Source organism: Salvelinus namaycush, chromosome 2 (assembly GCF_016432855.1).
Source record: "Salvelinus namaycush isolate Seneca chromosome 2, SaNama_1.0, whole genome shotgun sequence".
Taxonomy (NCBI): Eukaryota; Metazoa; Chordata; class Actinopteri; order Salmoniformes; family Salmonidae; genus Salvelinus; species Salvelinus namaycush.
This window is the reverse complement of record NC_052308.1, coordinates 35,407,399-35,428,717: the sequence shown is the minus strand read 5'-3', so window position 1 is coordinate 35,428,717 and position 21,319 is coordinate 35,407,399. Positions and strand designations below refer to the sequence as shown.

General features: G+C 43.1%; 1 protein-coding gene across 1 annotated transcript in view; it reads left to right on the top strand.

Moving 5' to 3' along the window:
• The window catches only part of LOC120025661 (advillin-like), a 30,241-nt gene extending 10,082 nt beyond the window's left edge, over positions 1-20,159 (top strand). Inside the window, exons 7-21 of the mRNA XM_038970214.1 lie at positions 182-260; positions 377-475; positions 608-761; positions 8,975-9,075; positions 9,194-9,331; positions 9,461-9,619; positions 10,281-10,460; positions 10,657-10,808; positions 11,030-11,174; positions 11,312-11,500; positions 11,713-11,766; positions 17,716-17,728; positions 18,235-18,269; positions 19,330-19,404; positions 19,675-20,159. Of these exons, the coding sequence (XP_038826142.1) occupies positions 182-260; positions 377-475; positions 608-761; positions 8,975-9,075; positions 9,194-9,331; positions 9,461-9,619; positions 10,281-10,460; positions 10,657-10,808; positions 11,030-11,174; positions 11,312-11,500; positions 11,713-11,766; positions 17,716-17,728; positions 18,235-18,269; positions 19,330-19,404; positions 19,675-19,788 (1,687 nt within the window). The 3' untranslated portion in view covers positions 19,789-20,159. The remainder of the gene's footprint in view (positions 1-181; positions 261-376; positions 476-607; positions 762-8,974; positions 9,076-9,193; positions 9,332-9,460; positions 9,620-10,280; positions 10,461-10,656; positions 10,809-11,029; positions 11,175-11,311; positions 11,501-11,712; positions 11,767-17,715; positions 17,729-18,234; positions 18,270-19,329; positions 19,405-19,674) is intronic.
• The last annotated feature ends 1,160 nt before the right edge of the window (positions 20,160-21,319 follow it).

Sequence of the window (21,319 nt, the reverse complement as noted above, 5' to 3'; positions counted from 1 at the left end):
TACATTTGCAAAAATGTCCAAAAAACTGTTTTTGTTTTGTCATTATGGGATATTGTGTGTAGATTGTTTAGGGGAAAACGATTTAATACATTTTAGAATAAGGCTGTAATGTAACAAAATGTGGAAAAGGTCAAGGAGTATGAATAGTTTCCAAATGCACTGTATGTCCTTTCCCCAACAGTGTGTCTGATGCTGAGGGCCAGATGAAAGTCACAGAAGTTGCCACCAGGCCACTGGTTCAGGACCTGTTAAATCATGATGTGAGTCTGCAGAGCAGCAAACTGTACAAGTCCGACATCATTTGATATCGGCATTATAAAGAGTTATTGGCTCCCAAGCTATACATATTACCTCATGTGACTTCATCTTTCTCTAGGACTGTTACTTCCTAGACCAGGGAGGGGTGAAGATCTTTGTGTGGAAGGGGAAGCGAGCCAACAAGGCCGAGAGACAGGCTGCCTTTTCCAGAGCTTTGGTGGGTACAAGAGATCACACATACTTTACATACTGTAACAAAAAATAAGCCATAGTTGAGTTTTGTGTGTCAAATACCAGTTGCAGTATCTGATGGGAAGACTCTGAAACTGTCTCCTGCCTCTGTGAACAGGAGTTCATTAAGCTGAAGAACTACTCCACCACCACCAACGTGGAGACAGTGAATGACGGGGCTGAGTCGGCCCTCTTTAAGCAGCTGTTCCAGAGCTGGAGTGTGAAGGACCAGACTGTAGGCCTGGGAAAGACACACAATGTGGGGAGAGTGGGTATGTGTTTCTATGTTAGTTAACAGAAGCAAATCAATCACTAGAAAAACTCTAAATGGTTCTACCTAGAACCCACTATAAGGGTTCTTCCTACAACCCTCTATAAATGGTTCTGCCAATAACCCTTTTATTATCTAGAGGTTTTTTCTAGAACCCTCTTTGAACGGTTCTTATAAGAACCCCTTCATCTTTAAAAGGTTCTTCTTAGAACCTTCTATGAGGAGCATTTCCACCAGCCTTTACAATTAAACACTTAATGACAACATAGTACATCCCACTGGGCACAAACTGGTTGAATCAACGTTGTTTCAACCTAATTTGTCAACTTATTGTGACGTGGAAAATGCATTTGATAAAAAAATGTTATCAATGAGGGTGGACCACGGAATTGTCATCATTGAAACCAATTTTCAACATATACAAACCTTGTATAAAATATGCTGAATTTGTACCTTTGAAACAACATCAGATCTTCAACTATGAAATAACATATGTGGCCTCCACAATCCCCCAACCTCAACCCAATTGAGATGGTTTGGGATGAGTTTGACTGCATAGTGAAGGAAAAGCAGCCAACAAGTGCTCAGCATATGTGGGAATTCCTTCAAGACTGTTGGAAAAGCATTCCAGGCTTGAGAGAATGCCAAGAGTGTGCAAAGCTCAAGGCAAAGGGTGGCTACTTTGAAGAATCTCAAATATAAAATATATTTTTATTTGTTAAACACTTTTTTGGTTACTACATGATTCCATAATAGAACTGGTTAGGCTGTTTTCATGTTATCCATAGGTAAACAAATCATCGGCCTGAGAGTCAAGTGTGCGCTCTGAACTCTCCGAGAGCAAACGAGATGGGTGGGGCTAAAGCTTAAGAGGGTGTGAACGATGCTGAATGTGTGTAGACAAAGAAGAGCTCTTCACTAGATACCAAAACATTCAAAGGCCATTTTCTCAAAAGTGAGTTTACAAGTTTATCAACTTTCAAAGCATAATTACTTTCCCATTGTTCCTTAAAAATGCAGTGTATGATATACCATTTTGTAGCTCTGAGTCTCTACTTTTATCCAATGTAAAAAACACTATTTCAAATTTTGCTACATAAGACCGAATCCAGGTGGTGAGTCACATATGAATTATTTCATAGTTTTGAAGTCTTCACTATTATTCTACAATGTAGAAAAGTAAAAATTAAGAAAAACCCTTGAATGAGTAGGTGTGTCCACACTTTTGACTGGTACTGTATATGCCTAGGGTTTCAAACTTTGGTTGATTCAAGTTTGGTAATCTACAAGTTAATCATTAATATGTTGGATTCACATCTCCATCTCAACCAAGAATCAAAGTTAAAGAATAGGACTAAATCGAATCAAACTTAAAATGCAAAAGGTTTTATTTGATTTAGTCCTATTCTCAAACTTTGATTCCTGGTTGAGATATAGACATGAATCCAACACATCAATTATTAATTTGCGATGTCAACCTGTAACGCAGACACAGGGAGTCATGAAGCAAGTGCAGTTGGTGAGTTTAATAACGAAGAAAATGAAGACATACAAAACAGGAAAAGCGTACTGGGAATGAAAACAAAAACAATAGTGCGTGAAGTCTGAGGCTATTGAGGACTAAATAAAGGTGGAGTAATCAAGGTACTGATGAAGTCCAGGAGTGCATAACTATGGGGAGCAGGTGTGCGTAATGTGGGTTGCAAGGACTGGTGGTCAGTAGACCGGCGACATCGAGTGCCGGAGTGGGAGTAAACGTGACAGTAACCCCCTCCTGACGCACAGCTCCAGCCGCAGGACGACGCCATCTAGGGGGACTGCCCCGAGAGCGAGGAGCGGGCTGGTCCGGAGGTGGAAATCCCGGTTGATGTTGGGATCCAGGATGTCGTCCACCGGGACCCAACAGCGCTCCTATGGACCGTACCCATCCCAGTCAACCAGGTACTGGAGCTGACCCCCACAACATCGGGAGTCCAGGAGGGATCTGAAGGCATAGGCAGGGCTCCAATCGATTGTCAGGGGAGGCGGAGGGGTGTCGCGGGGGAAGGAACCAGCCAGGGTACCAGGATCCACCGGCCTGAGGAGGGAAACATGAAAAGAGGGTGAGATCCGGTAGTTAGTGGGGAACCTGTAATCTATAGGTTAACTCATTGACCCTCCAGAGGACCTTGAACGGGCCCACAAACCAGGAGCTCAGCTTTTTACAGGGCAGGCGGAGTGGGAGGTTCCTGGTGGAGAGCCAGACGCGATCACCAGGATGAAACACGGGAGCCTCACTGTGGTGGCGGTCCACCTACTCCTTCTGGCGGTGGACAGCGTGCTGTACGTACTGTAAGCTATACCATCTACTGCATCTTGCTATCTTGATGTAATGGATCACTAGCCACTTTAAAACAATGCCACTTCATATAATGTTTTCATACCCTACATTACTCATCTCATATGTACAGTGGGGCAAAAAAGTATTTAGTCAGCCACCAATTGTGCAAGTTCTCCCACTTAAAAAGATGAGAGAGGCCTGTATTTTCATCATAGGTACACTTCAACTATGACAGACAAAATGACAGCTCTTTGGTCTTGGCCATAGTGGAGTTTGGAGTGTGACTGTTTGAGGTTGTGGACAGGTGTCTTTTATACTGATAACAAGTTCAAACAGGTGCCATTAATACAGGTAACGAGTGGAGGACAGAGGAGCCTCTTAAAGAAGAAGTTACAGGTCTGTGAGAGACAGAAATCTTGCTTGTTTGTAGGTGACCAAATACTTATTTTCCACCATAATTTGCAAATAAATTCATTAAAAATCCTACAATGTGATTTTCTGGATTTTTTTTCTCATTTTGTCTGTCATAGTTGAAGTGTAGCTATGATAAATTACAGGCCTCTCTCATCTTTTTAAGTGGGAGAACATGCACAATTGGTGGCTGACTAAATACTTTTTTGCCCCACTGTATATACTGTACTCTATACCATCTACTGCATTTTGCCTATGCCGTTCGGCCATTACTCATTTATATATTTTTATGTACATATTCGTATTCATTCCTTTACACTTGTGTGTATAAGGTAGTTGTTGTGGAATTGTTAGGTTATATTACTTGTTAGATATTACTGCATGGTCGGAACTAGAAGCACAAGCATTTCGCTACACTTGTATTAACATCTGCTAACCATGTGTATGTGACAAATACATTTGATTTGATTTGATTTGGAGTCTCACGTGGGCATTGTTCCAAACCTCCTCTGCGCGCCTGAACCACTCGTCCACCGCAGGAGCTTCGGTCTGCCTTGGTGTCCACGGAGCCAGGGCTGGCTGATTTCCCAGGACACACTGGAAGGGGGTCAGTCCGGTGGAGGAGTGATGCAGTGAATTCTGGGCGTAATCTGCCCAGGGAAGGAACCGGGCCCACTCCCCCTTCTGGTCATGGCAGTGACTCCTTAGGAACTTCCCCAGCTCCTGGGTCATCCTCTTCACCTGCCCATTGGACTGAGGTCTGTACCCGGAACTGAGGCTGACCGTGAACCCCAGCTTCTCCATGAAGGCTTTCCATACCCGTGACATGAATTGGGGGCCACGGTCGGAGACGATGTCCTCCGTAGGCTATAGTGTCGGAAGACCTGCTGCGACAGTGCCTCAGCGACCTGGAGACTAGAGAGAGGGATAAATCGGCAGGATTTAGAGAATCTGTCTTCAATAACCATAATAGTAGTGAAATCATCTGAAGAGGGGAGATCAGTGATGAAATCAATGGACAGATGAGATCAACCAAGGCGGCTGAGGCACTGGAAGGCAAGGAGTTACCCTGCTGAAGCGTGCCGGGCAGATTTGGTTTGGGAAAATACGGCGTAGGAGTTGTGTAGCGGGCAACGTCCTGTGCCAAAATGGGCCATCAATACTTAGTGGAGATGGATTGAATGATGCGGGTGATACCTGGGTGTCCAGCGGCAATGGATGTGTGCGCCCTGGTCAACAGTAGCAGGTGCTGGTTCCCTCTCCAGAGCCTGGCGGATGTCCACGTCTATGTCCCAAAGCATGGGGGCAACGATACGGGAGGGCGGAATAATGGGCGCACTCTGGACAGGAACCTGTCCCGAATCGTGGAGACGGAACAGGGCATCGGCTTTGGTGGTACTTCAGGTTCCGATGGTCTTTGAGGATAAGAAATGGGTCCTTGGCGCACTCCAGCCAGTGTTTCCACTCCTCTAGTGCCAGCTTCACCGCCAGGAGCTCCCGGTCGCTGATGTCATAGTTCCTCTCTGCAGGAGACAGTTTTTTTGAGTAGTACGCACTCTTGTAGTAGTAACATTTTTGTGGGTTACCTAGGCGTTGTGACTGGACAGCCCACACACCCACTTCTGAGGTGTCAACTCCACCACGAAGGGCAGCGTAGGATTTGGGTGTTTCAGAAACGGGGCGGAGGTGAAATGCCCCTTCAGTAGGTGGAAGGCCTCATCGGCTGCAGGACTCCACACCAACTTACAGGGGGCCACACTTGAGGGGAGAGGTGAGAGGAGAGGCGATGGAGCTGAGGTTCATAATGAAGCGGCCGTAGTCCATTGTAATTCCTTTATGGTGGTTGGGAGTGGCCATTACCTGACTGCCTCAACCTTCCTTCCATCCATAACTACTCCCTGTGGGCTGCTCCGGTATCCCAAGAATGAGACAGCGGCCTGAGGGAACTGGCACTTCTCCGCTTTGACGTACAGATGGTTCTCCAGGAGGTCGTCCCAGAACACCTCGTTCACGAATGCATGGAACAACGATGGAGAATTGGCTAATCCATAAGGCATCACCAAGTACTTATAGTGCCCAGACATCGTGCTCAAGGCCGTTTTCCATTCATGCCCCACCCGGATGCAGATCAGATTGTAGGCACTTCGCAGGTCCAGTTTAGTAAAAAAACGGGCCCCGTGGAACTGTTTGGGGGTGGATGAAACCCTGTCGGAGAGTCTCCTGGATGTATTCCTCCATAGCCTTGGTTTCAGCCATTGACAGGGGGTGGAGGCGGCTGCGCAGAGGCACAATATCTGCTAGCAGGTTGATGGCACAGTCCCAGGGACGACGCGGAGAGAGACAGGTGGTGCTGGTCCTGGAGATCCCGGTAAGCCTCTGGGATGTTGACCTGGAACCACAGGATAAGGGAAGCAGGTATTCCGACATCTGGGTGCCCAGGCAGTGATCTCCATCCTCGACCAGGAGATGGTGGGGTCGTGAAGTTGAAGCCACAGAGGCCGAGGATAACTTTGTGTACGGGTGCCTCAATGATGACGAAGGGAAGGCTTTTGTGGTGCAGGGGTCCTATGGTGATGGTGAGTGGTGCTGTGATGTGATGTGTGTGATTGTCCCGGATCCAAGTGGTCGACTATCCAGTGCTTGAACTGAAAAATGAGAGGAGAGTGGGTATGAGGTGATGTTCAGGAAGGAGGCAAGGGCCTTGTCAATGAAATTCCCCGTGGCACCAGAGTTCGCTAGAACAATACATGAGGGACAGCCAGCCAGTGAAATTGAAACCAGAAAGCGTTTGGTGGAAAGTGATGATGATGGAATACTCATGCCTACCCGGGGAGACGGATGATCACGGGGCTGTTCCACTGCCCTCGTGGATCCCTGGTTGGGACGCACCGGACACTGTTGAAGCTGGTGCCCCTCCTGACCGCAATAGGGACAGTGCTCCAGCTCTGCTGCCTGGAGGTTTGTGGACCCTACCTCTATGGGTTCAGGCTCTGTCTCAGGACGGCCAAAAGAGGAGGGCGAGAGGCAATGTGGGTCCCCACACTCGCGAGGAAGGTTGTCCAGATGGATGGCCATCGCGGTGAGTGCGTCCAAGGAGTGGTTGTCATTTCGACACGCCAGCTCCGTCTGGAGCTCTCCTCTTCTGAATAGGGTGCGGAGCGCCGGCTCATTCGATCCACTGGAGGCTGCCATGTTCCCGGAAGGTGAGTGCGTACTCCGCAGCGGTCTGGGCACCCTCCTGGAGTTGGAGTAGGCACTCACCTCCCTCTCCGCCCTCCGGTGGAAGATCGATGACCACCCTGAACAGAGCCATGAACCTCTCATTGGAACCCAGATCCTCCTCTTCTCTCTCCCAGATGTCCGTGGCCCACTCCAACGCCCGTCCGGTCAGCAGGGAAATTAAATGGCAACCTCGGACCTCTCAGTGGTAGGGTCTCCCCTCTGATGGAAGAAATAGAGGGAGCACTGGAGTAGGAAGCCACAGCATTTAGATGGAGTCCCGTCATATTTGTCCGGGAGGGACAACCGGGTATCGCTGACCTGGGCGGACTGCTGGATGGGCTGGGGGACTGGCTAGTTGTAGATGACGCCCCTCGGGTGATGTCAAGGCGTTGGAGAACGCAGAAGACCTCATCCATAGCCGTGCCCAGTTGCGCCAGTTGGTCGTGGTGGTGCCGGATTAGGTGTTCCTATTCAACGACATTCAGGGAGATGTTTGGATTTTCGGCTGCTTCCGTCGATCACTGGAGCGGGACAACGGGAGTAGGCGTGACACAGCCAAACACAATTCAATATTACTTTTGTAATACAGTAAAAAGCCTAAAGTTTAGGCTATCTTAAACTAATGTAACATTATTTATTCAACCTTAAAGTAACACATCTATGGCCACATTTTGAGGTTAGCTTAATATAACTATAAATGTCTTCTTATGTAATCATAGAAAGCGTGCATGCAAAGGTCAAAGGTCTGTGGAGGTCATCAAAATTGCTATAATAATCTGCGTATGAATCTCAAACAGCATTGATCACTCTCACTATGAACTTTTAATGAAATTTCAACTGCAATTTAGGTAATTTGGTTGGTTGTTCTATTAGATGAAGCACAGTGATAACACATAACGTTGTTGTATAAATACAAAATATCTGAGAATGTACTCCCATTTTAACTGTGTTGTGCTTTTAAAGCACAGTGATTACACATGTAGATGACAACTAAACCAAAAATCTGACTGTTTTTCTATTGTAATTTGGTTGTGCTTTTAGATTGTTGAAGCATAGTGATAACACATTGGGAATTCAACCAACTTCTGGCTGTCTTTTTCAGTGGGTGAATAAAGGTTGAAATCTCACTGATCAACGTCTCAACCAAAAATTACCCAAATTTCCACGTTGAAATTACGTGGTGTGCCCAGTGAGACATATCATAAGGCCTTTCTTTGAGGGACTAGTTATACCTTAACACAGTGGTTTTAGAAAACACCTGGTTTACAGGCCACATCAGGCCTGCAAGTCACCTTATGCAGGTGTGCAAATTGATGTGTAATTCCTATCGGAATCCAGCAAGAGGTAGGATATCCAACAATTGGAACTTTTAATCACCCACGACTTGCATTCAGAATGACTGCCAGGGTAGGAGAGATTGATAATATAGACTACTTAAACGATGTAAACTGAAACAACCATCTCAGTAATTGGTGCAATAAGTTAGAGGTTTGCAGAGTAGTTGGACAAAACAAGTATATTAAACGGATATGGGCAATTTACTGGATACGATTATATATATTTTTGTAATTATCCGTGATCTAAAAGAAATTACTTTTCGGGTGCCAGCACGCCTCTTTCTCATGTCAGTCAGTCAAGTGAGGTGCTACTGGTCTAAATAACTCAACTGGCTAGTTTGCATGTCTGTAAAGAGAATGACTAGCTATAGGACCCTACTGCTCTGATTGGATAGAATGAAGCTGTATTTCTCTGTCCACTCACTTCATAATTTCACACGATCACTTTCACTTCTCTGTTTCAGTCTTTTTCAACGGTAGAGGGTTAAAGTTTATCCACTGAGGTAAACCTTCATGCTCACGGCACTATTTAAAAGAAGAAAAAAAACATTAATTCGGATTCAGAAGGGTTTTATTTATAACGTTCTTGCCTTCCAAAGAATCCTTCTTGCCCTTCCAAAGAATTATCAAGAACCCTTTCTTCCAACAATGGTTCTTAAGATGAAAAGGTTCTTGGTAGAACCCTTTGCCTTACAAAGAATCCTTGTCTTCAAAAAACGGGTTCTTCAGATGAAATGGTTTTCAGTATACCCCTATCCCTCTGCAAAGAACCCCTTTGGAACCCTTTTTTCTGAGTGTACCTTTCTTCCTTTTTGATGTATGACTGAGATGTGAGTGCTTGGCAAATACTACCTTTAGTATCTAATTCCTCACCTTGTCTTTCTTTTGTGATTCTACACTGTCTTACCTACATATACACCTTAGCCATTGTGACTCAGGAGAAGTTTGATGCCACACGGATGCATGTGATGCCAGAAGTAGCGGCACAGGAGCGCATGGTGGACGATGGCACTGGTCAGGTGGAGGTAAACTCACCAAAACATTAACTCTGATTTATGTAATTTGTTCCAAGATATCTCGCCGTCATTCTACTCACCGTTTGTTACTTGTGGACATTTGTAACACTCTCTGTGACACGTGCAGGTGTGGCGTATCGAGGACCTGGAGTTGGTCCCAGTGGAACCCCAGTGGCATGGCTTCTTCTATGGAGGAGACTGCTACCTGGTGCTCTACACTTATGAGGTCCACAGCAAGCTAAACTACCTCCTCTACATGTGGCAAGTAAGGGAGCTCACTGCCATTGTAGAATGCATAAAGTTGAATATTTTTATTTGTAATAACATGGCAACAAAATGGCATACCTTTAGCGCTAAATGCCTCATCATTTTATAAATAAATATTTTGTTTTAGGGGCGCCATGCCTCTCAGGATGAGATAGCAGCGTCTGCCTTCCAGGCCGTGGCCCTGGATCAAAAGTATGACAACCAGCCTGTACAAGTGAGGATCACCATGGGCAAGGAACCCAGACACTTTATGGCCATGTTCAAGGGTAAAATGGTTATCTTTGAGGTGAGACAATTTTGTTTTGATTTAATGGTACAATGATAAAATGTAAATATTGTGAAACTGGTTGTCATTATCTGATAGCAATGGATTGTCTTTGGTTTAACCATGATTATAGGTTGATATAGGATTTCTAACCATGAAGTAATTTATTACCACACACTGTACATTTAAATCGAACCTGACTTGCTATCACGTTTTAGGGTAAGACCCAGATGCAGACAGTGTCAAAGTAAAAAACGTTTATTACTAATACATGGGCAGGCAAAAGACAGGTCAACGGCAGGCAGACGTCATTAATCCAGATAGGGTTCAAAATGTCCAAAACAGCAGGCAGTCTCAGGGTCAGAGCAGCCAGGGGTCAATAATCCAGTGTTCTGTGGCAAGGTACAGAAAGGCAGGCAGGCTCAGGGTCAGGACAGGCAGAAAAGTCAAACCTGGGAAAAACTAGAAAACAGGAACTAGAACAGACATGAGCAAGGGGGGAAACACTGGTAGGTTTCACAAAACAAAACGAACTGGCAACAGACAAACAGAGAACACAGGTATATATACACTGGGGATAATGGGGAAGATTGGCGACACCTGGAGGGGGGGAAGACAAGCACAAAGACAGGTGAAACAGATCAGGGTGTGACACCTGCTTTCCTCATCTTCTGTTCTTCAGGGCGGTACCTCCAGAAAAGGCGTGTCTGACCCAGAGCCACCCGTCAGATTGTTCCAGGTCCACGGTTCTGACGCCTCCAACACCAAAGCCATCGAGGTGCCTGCCCTGGCAGCCTCGCTCAACTCCAACGATGTCTTTCTGCTGAGGAGCCAGTCAGGGATTCACCTGTGGTGTGGCAAGGTACTGTTGGGAAGGGGATTAGGTATATGAAGTTGTGGATACTACAGATATAGCAGCTTAGAGATACTGTGCGTGTGCCAAATGACCAGGGTTAAATGGTCAAAATAAGTAGGAATAGGTTGCCTTTTGGGACACAGACACAGAGATATAGAGATGGTACAACATTCTGTCTAATAGTCTCTCTCTGATTGGCCAGGGATCAAGTGGGGATGAGAGGGCCATGGCTAAGGAGGTCAGCTCTGTGATTGGACAGCACTCGACTGCTGAAGAGATCATGGCAGAGGGTCAGGAGCACATTGAATTCTGGAATTTACTTGGAGGGAAGGCCCCTTATGCCAACAACAAGAGGTAATACACAAGTTGCCTTGCCATAATCTGTATTTCAACCAACTATTATCTAATAAAATGTCAATGGGAGCAGCTGTACGAAGTTAGTAAAGCGATTGTGTCCTTAACCATGTACAATTGATGGATTGTGATTCACTGTGCTAGATATTATGAATTTTAAGTAAACAGTGTGATGTATATAAAGTTGTATGTGTTCTCTGTGTGTGTCTTGTGTGTGAAAGACTACAGCAGTCTGTTCTGGATCATCAGCCGCGTCTCTTTGAATGCTCCAATAAGACTGGCCGTTTCATCGTTACCGAGGTGACCCAGTTCACCCAGGATGACCTCAGCGAGGATGATGTCATGCTTCTAGACACGTGGGACCAGGTACAGTGTGTATTGTTAAAATGTCATCTTAACAGCCTTCTTCAGTGTGTAGGTCCAAACATTAGACTATAATACTATTAGACCACTGCCAAGCACCCATTTGTGGGCCGTCATCAGATACTTGATGTTGCATCCAGGTCTTCCTCTGGGTGGGGAACGAGGCCAATGAGGTGGAGAGGAAGGAAGTGGTGGTCACCAGTCAGGAGTACCTGCGTACCCACCCAGGGTCCCGGGACCCTGACACCCCTATCCTCCTCATCAAGCAGCGGTATGAACCCCCCACCTTCACCGGCTGGTTCACCGCCTGGGACCCCTCCAAATGGAGTGTGAGTGCAAATGATCTCCTTCTCTTACAGTTTAACTCTTGGTGTGTGTGTGTGTGTGTGTGTGTGTGTGTGTGTGTGTGTGTGTGTGTGTGTGTGTGTGTGTGTGTGTGTGTGTGTGTGTGTGTGTGTGTGTGTGTGTGTCAAATAGTGTACACAACTGTTTAAATTAATATATTCCATCAATAATACTGTACACACATGTTTTGTGTTAGGGTGGGAAAACGTACGAAGAGCTGAAGAAAGAGTTGGGTGAGGTGACATCCCTCGTAAGGATCACAAATGTAAGCACAATTGTATTTATCTATGCACTCACTAAAACTTGGTATAACGAGTGGGATTGAGACAATGATGAGCTGGATCCAGAAAATCAATTTACCTAACCTTGCTGTGAACTCAACCCAATAGACTCACGGTTACATCAATTTTATTGGCCCCATACACACTTCCCACTGGGCAAAAGCTGGTTGAATCAACGTTGTTCCCACATCAGTTCAACAAAAAAACGCAATGTGATGGTGTTGAATCAATGTGGAAAACTCATTGGATTTGCAAAATGTCATCAACATTTCGTACATTTTTCACCAAACTTTTAACCTACAGTAAATCCAATGAAATTGTGAAATGTTTTGTTGATTTCACATTGAATTCACGTTAGTTGACAACTCAACCAAATGTAAATCAAAACTAGACGTTGAACCAGTGGCGAACCGTGACTATAGGACCTAAGCCTTCAGAAGGACCAAAAATATTCCAATACATTGTATCAAAGAAAATAACAGAAAACATAACATCACTTAATGCGCCCGACGTTATATGTTCTGTAGTCAGACCAGAGGAGCGATTATTTTTTATGACATTATGAATTAATAAAATAGGCCTGGCTGCGTTTTGGGCTGCCGCACACACAGAGCTGGAACCCGGCATGGACACAACATATGACACATAGCATAAAATAATGCGACCAGCAAAACAAAAAACACACTGTTTATACAACCAATAGTAACCTAGCACCACTATCACACTATCACCAATAGCGACAACAACAGTGTCACATCAAAGATGACTGGCTCATGGTGCTGAAAGGACAGCTACTGTAATACCTCTGCACTCCATGGCGCTGAAGGAGAGACAGTTTTGGTCAAACACATAGACACAGCTGATAGACAATAGTCACACATAGCATCAAATAATGTTAAAGAATAAGCAGCCCATTCACTCCAGCAGGCCCCATGAAATCATAACAATGCAAATTCACAACCATTTAATTTCCAAAATGAAATGAACAAACCAGATATTACTTCCCATTGCAAATATATTTGATCACGTTCATCACACTGACCCAGGGGTTTCCAAACTTTTTGGGCCCACGACCCCAAATTATCGCGACCCCAACCATGTGAAGAAAAGTATGTAATTACCAGCCAATGTTTACTTTTTTAATTAGGGCTATGGCAGTCAATTGAAAAACATTATAACAGTATTTCTGATTGTCTTCTTAACTCACCATCATATACTTTTAATGTGGGGCTATGACAGTCAATTGCAAATTAAACTGACATAATGTCCCACCACTAATGAGATTGGTGTGCTTGATGCACGTGGCGTTGGAGCTTCTCAAAGTCACGGGCGTGGTCGACAGTGCGCACATAATCTCTCAGGGAGAGACGGCAGGGTATTTCCTTTGAGTGGATGTATTTCAAGGTCTACCTTCAAACTCAGTGCCTCTTTGCTTGACATCATGGGAAAATCAAAAGAAATCAGCCAAGACCTCAGAAAAAAAATGGTAGACCTCCACAAGTATGGTTCATCCTTGGGAGCAATTTCCAAATGCCTGAAGGTACCATGTTCATCTGTACAAACAATAGTATGCAAGTATAAACACCATGGGAACAACAGCAAATGACCTTGTGAAGATGCTGGAGGAAACAGGTACAAAAGTATCTATATCCACAGTAAAACGAGTCCTATATCGACATAACCTGAAATGCCGTTCAGCAAGGAAGAAGCCACACTAAGCAAAGGGGCACCACCAAGCAAGCGGCACCATGAAGACCAAGGAGCTCTCCAAACAGGTCAGGGACAAAGTTGTGGAGAAGAACAGATCAGGGTTGAGTTATAAAAAAATATCAGAAACTTTCAAACATCCCACGGAGCACCATTCAATCCATTATAATTTTTTTTAACGAATATGGCACCACAACAAACCTGCCAAGAGAGGGCCACACACCAAAACTCACGGACCAGGCACGGAGGGCATTAACCAGAGCCAACAAAGAGACCAAAGATAACCCTGAAGGAACTCCTCTCATCACCCCGAGAACACCATCCCCACAGTGAAGCAAGGTGGTGGCAGCATCATGCTGTGGGAATGTTTTTCATCAGCAGGGACTGTGAAACTGGTCAGAATTGAAGGAATGCTGGATGGTGATAAATACAGGGAAATTCTTGAGGGAAACCTGTTTCAGTCTTCCAGAGATTTGAGACTGGGACAGAGGTTCACTTTCCAGCAGGACAATAACCCTAAACATACTGCTAAAGCAACACTCAAGTGGTTTAAGGGGAAACATTTAAATGTCTTGGAATGGCCTAGTCAGAGCCCATAGTTCAATCCAATTGAGAATCTGTGGTATGACTTAAAGATTGCTGTACACCAGCGGAACTCATCCAACTTGAAGGAGCTGGAGCAGTTTTGCCTTGAAGAATGGGCAAAAATCCCAGTGGCTAGATGTGCCAAGCTTATAGAGACATACCCCAAGAGACTTGCAGCTGTCATTGCTGCAAAAGGTGACTCGACAAAGTATTGCCTTTGTGGGGGGGGGGGGGGTTGGTGAATATTTATGAAGGCTCAAGTTTTCAGTTTTATTGTCTTGTTTCACAATAAAAAATATTTTGCATCTTTCAACAAGTGGTAGGCATGTTGTCTAAATCAAATGATACAACCCCCCCAAAAAACTTTGCTTTGATGACAGCTTTGCACAGTCTTGGCATTCTCTCAACCAGCTTCACCTGGAATGCTTTTCCAACAGTTTTGAAGGAGTTCCCACATATCCTGAGCACTTGTTGGCTGCCTTTCCTTCACTCTGCGGTCCAACTTATCCCAAAACATCTCAATTGGGTTGAGTTCGGGTGATTGTGGAGGCCAGGTCATCTGATGCAGCACTCCATCACTCTCCTTCTTGGTCAAATATCCCTTACACAGCCTGGAGGTACGTTTTGGGTCATTGTCCTGTTGAAAAACAAATGATAGTCCCACTAAGCGCAAACCAGATGGGATGGTGTACCGCTGCAGAATGCTGTTGTAGCCATGCTGGTTAAGTGTGCCTTGAATGCTAAATAAATCACTGACAGTGTCACCAGCAAAGTACCATCACACCTCCTCCTCCATGCTTCACGGTGTGAACCACACATGCGGAGATAATCCGTTCACCTACTCTGCGTCTCACAAAACACGGTGGTTGGAACCAAAAATCTCAAATCAGACCAAAGGACAGATTTCCACCGGTCTAATGTCCATTGCTCGTGTTTCTTGGGCCAAACAATTCTCATCTTCTTATTGGTGTCCTTTAGTAGTGGTTTCTTTGCAGCAATTCGACCATGAAGGCCTGATTCATGCAGTTTCCTCTGAACAGTTGATGTTGAGATTTTTCTGTTACTTGAACTCTGTGAAGCATTTATTTTGGCTGCAATCTGAGGGGTAGTTAATTGCCGATTTCTGAGGCTGGTCACTCTAACGAACTTATCCTCTGCAGCAGAGGTAACTCTTGGTTTTCCTTTCCTGTGGAGGTCCTCACGAGAGCCCGTTTCATCATAGTGCTTGATGGTTTTTGTGACTGCACTTGAAGAAACTTTCAAAGTTCTTGAAATGTTTCACATTGACTGACCTTCATGTCTTAAAGTAATGATGGACTGTTGTTTCTCTTTGCTTATTTGAGCTGTTCTTGCCATAATATGGACTTGGTCTTTTACCAAATAAGGCAATCTTCTGTATACCACCCCTACCTTGTCACAACTCAACTGATTGGCTCAAACGCAATAAGAAGGAAAGAAATTCCACAAATATACTTTTAACAAGGCACACCTGTTAATTGAAATGCATTCCAGGTGTCTACCTCATGAAGCTGATTGAAAGGATGCCAAGAGTGTGCAAAACTGTCATCAAGGCAAAGGGTGGCTACTTTGAAGAATCTCAAATATAAAATATATTTCGATTTGTTTAACAGTTTTTTGGTTACTACATGATTCCATGTGTTATTTCATAGTTTTGATGTCTTCACTATTATTATACAATGTAGAAATAGTAAAAATAAAGAAAAACCCTTGAATGAGTTGGTGTATTCAAACTTTGGACTGGTACTGTATATATTTTTTCTTCGGGATTTTGGAAATTCTCCCGTGACCCCATTGGGGACCGTCCGGCTCGATTCGGTCTTATGTCGCAACATTTTAAATTGTGTTTTTTTACATTGGATAAAAGTAGAGACTCAGAGCTAGAAACTGGTATATCATACACTACAGTTGAGGAACAATGAGAAACTAATTCTGCTTCAAAAGTGAATGAACTTGTAACCCCACTTTTGAAACAATATCCCTTGAATGTTTTGATACACCTACTGGAGAGCTCTTCTTTGCCTACACCCATTGAATCAACATTCACACCCTCTTAAGCCTTTGCCCCTCCCATATCTTTAAGGATTCACATGTGAGGCCATGTGCTAAACAGACTGAGTACGGTAGTGTACTAAACAATCAAAGATTTCAAGTCTAAAGGCTGATTTATACTAGTAGACAGTTTTCGCAGTGACATCATGAACATTCTATTGTCGTCTGACATCAAACTTGCCGTTGTTGTTATGAAAAAGTATAAACACAAAAACGACAGGCTGCTTGACATCAGCAGCCTGGTGGTCCAAAACAGCATAACTAGTGTATTTTAACACCAATAAACCCATCCGTTTAAAAATGAATTCAGTATGTGCCAATCTAGCAAACCAGGCAACTAAAAGCAACTTTCTAAACAATGTTTTGGTTCATTTCTAGTTTGTTAGCTAGCTAACGTTAACTTAGCTGGCCAGCCAGTTCAAATAATGACCATATCATGGCTGACAACGTCTTAATTTTAGCAATTCTTTTGTAATTATTACAGTTAAGAAATAGCTTACGGATGTGAGTGTCGCAAAATAAAAGCAGGGCATTCTACTGTAGAATTTTAAAACTTGGACACTGTCTTGTTGGCCTAACGTTATATCCTAATTTTACTTTGGTGCAGCTCATTGCCGTCTTTGGTAAATTTTGTAAAAAAAAGAAAAAAAATATTGTATTTCTTGATTTAACCTTTATTTAACTAGGCGAGCCAGTTAAGAGCAAATTCTTATTTACAATGATGACCTACCAGGGAACAGTGGGTTAACTGCCTTGTTCAGGGGCAGAACAACAGATTTTTACCTTGCCAGCTCGGGGATTTGATCCAGTAACCTTTTGGTTACTGGCCCAACGCTCTAACCACTAGGCTACCTGCTGCCCCCAAACACTATATCAAATAAAATCTATGTTTATTTGTCACATGCACAAAATACAGAAGGTTTAAAAGGTACCTTGAAATGGTTACTTGCATAATGGAGTCTTTTGTTTAGCTAGCTAGCTAAACAATGAACCATAATCCCAACTCATAATGTTACTACCATGCATGAATATGCAGGTAGCTAACCAACTAGGTTCAATGTTAGCTAGCTAGCTAACATTAGGCTATAACTAGCAATGCAAATGGCTTTCTGAGATAAGAATAATATTACTACACAGATCGTACATGTAACGTTAGCTAGCGAGCCAGCCAGCTGACGTAGTCTAGCTATCTAACAGTACGCTTTAACTTGCAATTAAAACAACTTTCTGACAAAATTATATTTAATAACTGAAAATGTAGCTAGCTAGACTCTTATCCGTATACATGGATGAACGCTTCTCCCTCTCTGTCACGGATGCCATGGTTGCCCTTAATTTGCAGATGTAATCCGGAGACAGGTGTTTTATACAACAGCCTTCTGTATTCTCTTTTATACTCCCTTTACATATTTGCAATCAAAAGCCAGAATTTTCTCCATCCCATTAGCTATCATACTCTGCTTTTACCGGGCATTCCACTGATTTCAAAACTCGGTCAACTTCTTCCATGGCAACAAAACTGTTGATCGCTGTTTCTTCCCCATCACTGTCATCAGAAGACTCTACAATGTCTGGTTCAATGAAAATGTTTTTACCCAAATCAGGTATTTCCTCATTGTCTGATTTTTCAGAGTCAGAGAGTCAGCAAGGCATGATCGTCCTCCAGAAAGTGGAAAGCATTTGCAACACCTTTACAGTTCTTTGTGATATCTTTAAAAAAATATGCGTTAGAAAGAATGACCTACACATACCGAGCAGCTCATATCATATACAGAAGCATGCTACATGTCAGACCAATCTGAACTCATCTCTTGGTAAAATTCTGCTCTGATACAGTTGAACCACAGAGATTCTGAACCCAGAGGCACAACATTGCGAGACTTCTGGGAACGCTTGTGAACTAGACCAAGCAGACCAGGCTGGGGTTTGGGGTTAGAGAAGTCAATGAAAGAAGTTAAACATTTTTCCTGAGTTGTTAATTTTAGTGAAATCTAAAGGCACAACCTAGATTTGAACCAATGTCTTAAGTAGTTGAACATGTTATTGCTCCAACCTAATGAAAATTGCAAACTGAGACGTTTTCAATTTTGTCAAAAATAACTTTATATTTGTCACGTTCCTGACCTGTTTTTCCTTTTTCTTGTATTTATTTAGTTGGTCAGGGCGTGAGTTGGGGTGGGTTGTCTATGTGTTATTTTCTATGTTGGGGTTTTGTGTTCGGCCTGGTATGATTCTCAATCAGAGGCAGCTGTCAATTGTTGTCCCTGATTGAGAATCATACTTAGGCAGCCTGGGTTTCACGTGTGTTTTGTGGGTGTTTGTATCTCGTGTCAGTGTTCGTGCCACACGGGACTGTTTTCGGTTTGGTTACGTTTGTTGTTTTGTATCTTGAAGTGTTCTGTTTTACTTTCATTAAATAATGAACACTAACCACTCTGCGTTTTGGTCCTCTCCTTCTGTCAGCGAGGACAGCCGTTACAATATTGAAGGAGTGCCTTTGATTTGATGGCTGCACATGCGCAGTTCGGAGCACGAGCATTGCTAGCCAATGTCGCCATGACATTGCCTACAAGTGTGATCAGGGATTTCTATTAGAGAAGCAGTTTTAGCCTGTCTTTGGTTGAATGGCAGAGGACTTCTGTCCAGGTTTTGAAGGCCTAGCCAATGGCTGGCTGGACTAGCTAGATTTTTCTACCTATGGACCACCAAATAAAATCCTGATTGGATATTGTTTTCTCTTTAGTATTAATGAAATCAGAAGATCATAAAAAATTATTCTAAAGATGAAATAGAAATCAAAACGAAATGTAATAAAAAACATGTATACATTGAGACCAGTGTCTCTTTTACATGAGAGCTCTACATATACAATTTCATAAAATACATCAAAAAACAAATACAACGTGAACTCATGGTTCCCCACTGCGTTGAACTGACATTTGTGGACAGTGGGTAAGGTTGTACAACACATTTACAACCCATTTTCGTTGTGATACAACTGCTAGTTTTGTGATAGGTTACAACAGAGAGCTTGTATGAAGAAAAATGATTACACAACTATTATGCAGTGACTCGACAACCGTTGTGTTAACATTTTTGTGCAGACAAACCTGAATCGAATCATTTTCTCTCAGGGGCAGAATGGTGTTGAGACCAGGAAGAGCTTCCAGTCTTACCCACCAGAGGACCTGATCAACAAACTAGCCAATGAGCTGCCTGAGGGTGTCAACCCCACCCAGAAGGAGGTAGGTGTTCTGAGCTGCTATAATGAAGTGACTAGTGTTCAAAGTACTGCCACACTGATACACTCGGATGCAATATTGTTAAGTAGTTTTTGAAGTGTGAAAAGTAGATTCCTCCATACACTACTATGAGTTACGGTGTATTATAGCTGGTTTTAATAAAGTGTCTTGACAAATATATTCTTTACACTTGAATGTTGCCTTGAAAAATAACAATGGTCTCCTTCTCACTTTCTCTGTCTCCCTCTCTTTCCTCCTTCCTCTGTCTTCCAGAAACATCTCTCAGACTCAGACTTCAGTGCCATATTTGGAATGTCTAAAGACCACTTTGCCAGCCTGCCTCAATGGAAGCAGCTGAGCATTAAAAAAGGCAAAGGCTTATTTTAAAGGGGAATTAATCTCTCATGTTGTACCAATTTCCAGATGTTTAAATTTGCCAAGCATACTAATTGTACTTTGTTCAAAATTAATTTGAATTGATGTCTTATTAATTCAATCTAATGACAGTCGGTCTCAAAAAAAACCCTGCACTTGTCTGTTCCTAATTGTGCATTTAAAAAAGATGTCTCTATATTGTACTATATACTGTATGTCTGCCTCTCAATTAAGTATATAGATGTCCATGTTGAATACGATCAACCTAATCAAAAAATCTATGTGTATTCTGAATGATTGTTTTATTGACTCTTCTGAGTTCCGACCACACACTACTACCATATCTCCTGTAGTTTTGTTGAATGTAATATGGTATGGTGGGACTTAATATACAAATAAAAAAAGGGGAAATGTTATGTGTATCTCATCTTGTAGTGCACAAGTCCTGAGTTAGAGAGTGCACCCCCCCATCCAGCTTCAATAAATTGTTGTTAATAATGTCAAAGTCAAACACTCATTCATATGTATGATTTAATTGTTTTTAATATATATTTTATGCCCCCAAAAAATGTATAACAGAAATGTACAGTGCTGTGAAAAGGTATTTGCCCCCTTCTGATTTTCTCTACTTTTGCATATTTTTTTATACTGAATGTTATCAGATCCTCAACCAGAACCTAATATTAGATAAAGGGAACCTGAGTGAACAAATAACACAACAATTACATACGTATTTCATAAACAAAGTTTTGCAACACCCAATGCCCCTGTGTGAAAAAGTAATTGCTCCCTTACAATCAATAACTGGTTGTGCCACCCTTAGCTGCAATGACTCCAACTAAATCCTTCATGTAGTTGTTGATCAGTCTCTCACGTCGCTGTGGAAGAATTTTGTCCCACTCTTCCATGCAGAACTGCTTTATTTCAGCGACATCTGTTTGGTTTCAAGCATGAACTACTTGTTTCAAGTCCTGCCACAATACCTCAATTGGGATTAGGTCTGGACTTTGACTAGGCCATTCCAAAACTTCACATTTGTTGCTTTTTAGCCATTTTCATGTAGACTTGATTGTGTGTTTTGGATCATTGCTGCATGACCCAGCTGCGCTTCAGCTTCAGCTCACAGATGGATGGCCTGACATTCTCCTGTAGAATTCTCTGATACAGAGCACAATTCATGTTTCCTTCTATTAAGGCAAGTCACCCAGGTCCTGAGGCAGCAAAGCATCCCCAAACCATCACACTACCACCACCATGCTTGACAGTTGGTATAAGGTTCTTACTGTGTAATGCAGTGTTTGGTTTTCGCCAGGCATAATGGGGCACACGCAACAGTTGCAGCTAAAGCTGGCATAACTAGTTATTGAGTGTAAGTGGGCAATTACTTTTTCACACAGGGAAATTGGGTGTTGCATAACTTTGTTAATGAAATAAATAAAAAAGCACCATTTATTTTTGTTATTTGTAAACTAATCTGATAACATGCAGTATCCAAAAATATGCAAAAATAGAAACTCAGAAAGGAGGCAAATACTTTTTTCAC